The sequence below is a fragment of the Mucor velutinosus genome (genome assembly GCF_035048745.1).
Source record: "Mucor velutinosus strain NIH1002 chromosome Unknown tig00000041, whole genome shotgun sequence".
Classification (NCBI taxonomy): domain Eukaryota; kingdom Fungi; phylum Mucoromycota; class Mucoromycetes; order Mucorales; family Mucoraceae; genus Mucor; species Mucor velutinosus.
Window position 1 is genome coordinate 317,750 of NW_027041905.1, and position 1,093 is coordinate 318,842.

Genomic DNA, 1,093 nt, shown 5'->3' on the forward strand with positions numbered 1-1,093 from the left:
ACTTGTATGTGATTGTGTAAGACACGTATTCTCCGCGCAGCGGTAGATGAGTCGTTCTCGAGCAAAGGCCGATCTGCTGTCGTGGTCGAACTGCTTGCAATAGATTCAATTGCTACTGTTGCAAAAACCTCAGGGAGCATTAGGGGAGAGAAAAGACCTATGAATAGCAGTTGTGAAATTTTGAACACTTTGTATAATACGATCAATATGCTTGCCATTAATTGCAAGATATGGCAGCTTTGAGCACGACAAAGACAACCAGAAATTGGCATCTGTTGGAGTTCTCTTCTTGAATGCAGTAGGCTCAGGCTTGATTTTCACTATTGGCCAAGAGGAAGAACAGGAAGAGAAAAAGAGCAAGAGACAATTCGAAGTTGTCGTCAGCAGAGTTGACAACAACATCTTCGACAGAAACACCAGCACTAATTATCTTTGATATGCCACAGTATCAGCAGCTAAAAACTACTACCTACACTATCCCTGCCTTTGAACATATCCTTAATGCCGCTTTCTAGATCCTCAGTTTTATGATATTCGTTGTTTGCTTGATCATTTTTACTATCATTATCCGTGAGCGATTCAAGGGGAAATCTCTTATAACTGATATCATCATCTGCAATGTCATCAATATTTGGACATTTCTGTTCCACTTCGACATTCTCATCCAAATGCTCTTTGATCGCAGCATTCAAAACAGCACCGCGAGTTTCTAATTTCTTGGCCTTTTTGCGCTTGCCATTCTCTTCATCACCAATGATTATTACTTCTTGCTTTCTCTTCTTGGATTCAAACAGAGCAGTGTTATTATCTGGCGCATGACCGTCGTTGATTTCGTGAAGGGTCACATACTTCTTTGCCATTGTTTTCTCCTGCTTCTTGTTCCGGTAATAAGGTCAAACGTTGTCCTTATACAAGTCCAACATCATTATGCCATGATATTCGGCGACTTGCGATAACAGTCTAAGATAGATGGCAACAGGCTGTCTCCTCTCAGGCATCAGCTTGTAGAGCACACTGTGGAATGCCTCAATCGCGTTGAACGTGCAGCTTTTCTGCTGTCCCAATTCCTTTTTCATCAATGACATGCATCAGA

General features: G+C 41.7%; 1 protein-coding gene across 1 annotated transcript; it reads right to left on the reverse strand.

The window, feature by feature from the left end:
* Positions 1–304: 304 nt before the first annotated feature.
* On the reverse strand, positions 305–860 carry NDT80 (meiosis-specific transcription factor ndt80; the record flags this gene model as incomplete). Its single annotated transcript, XM_064819675.1, has 2 exons — positions 305–430; positions 474–860. The coding sequence occupies 2 exons, from the start codon at positions 858–860 to the stop codon at positions 305–307; spliced, it is 513 nt and encodes a 170-aa protein (XP_064683595.1).
* Positions 861–1,093: the final 233 nt, after the last annotated feature.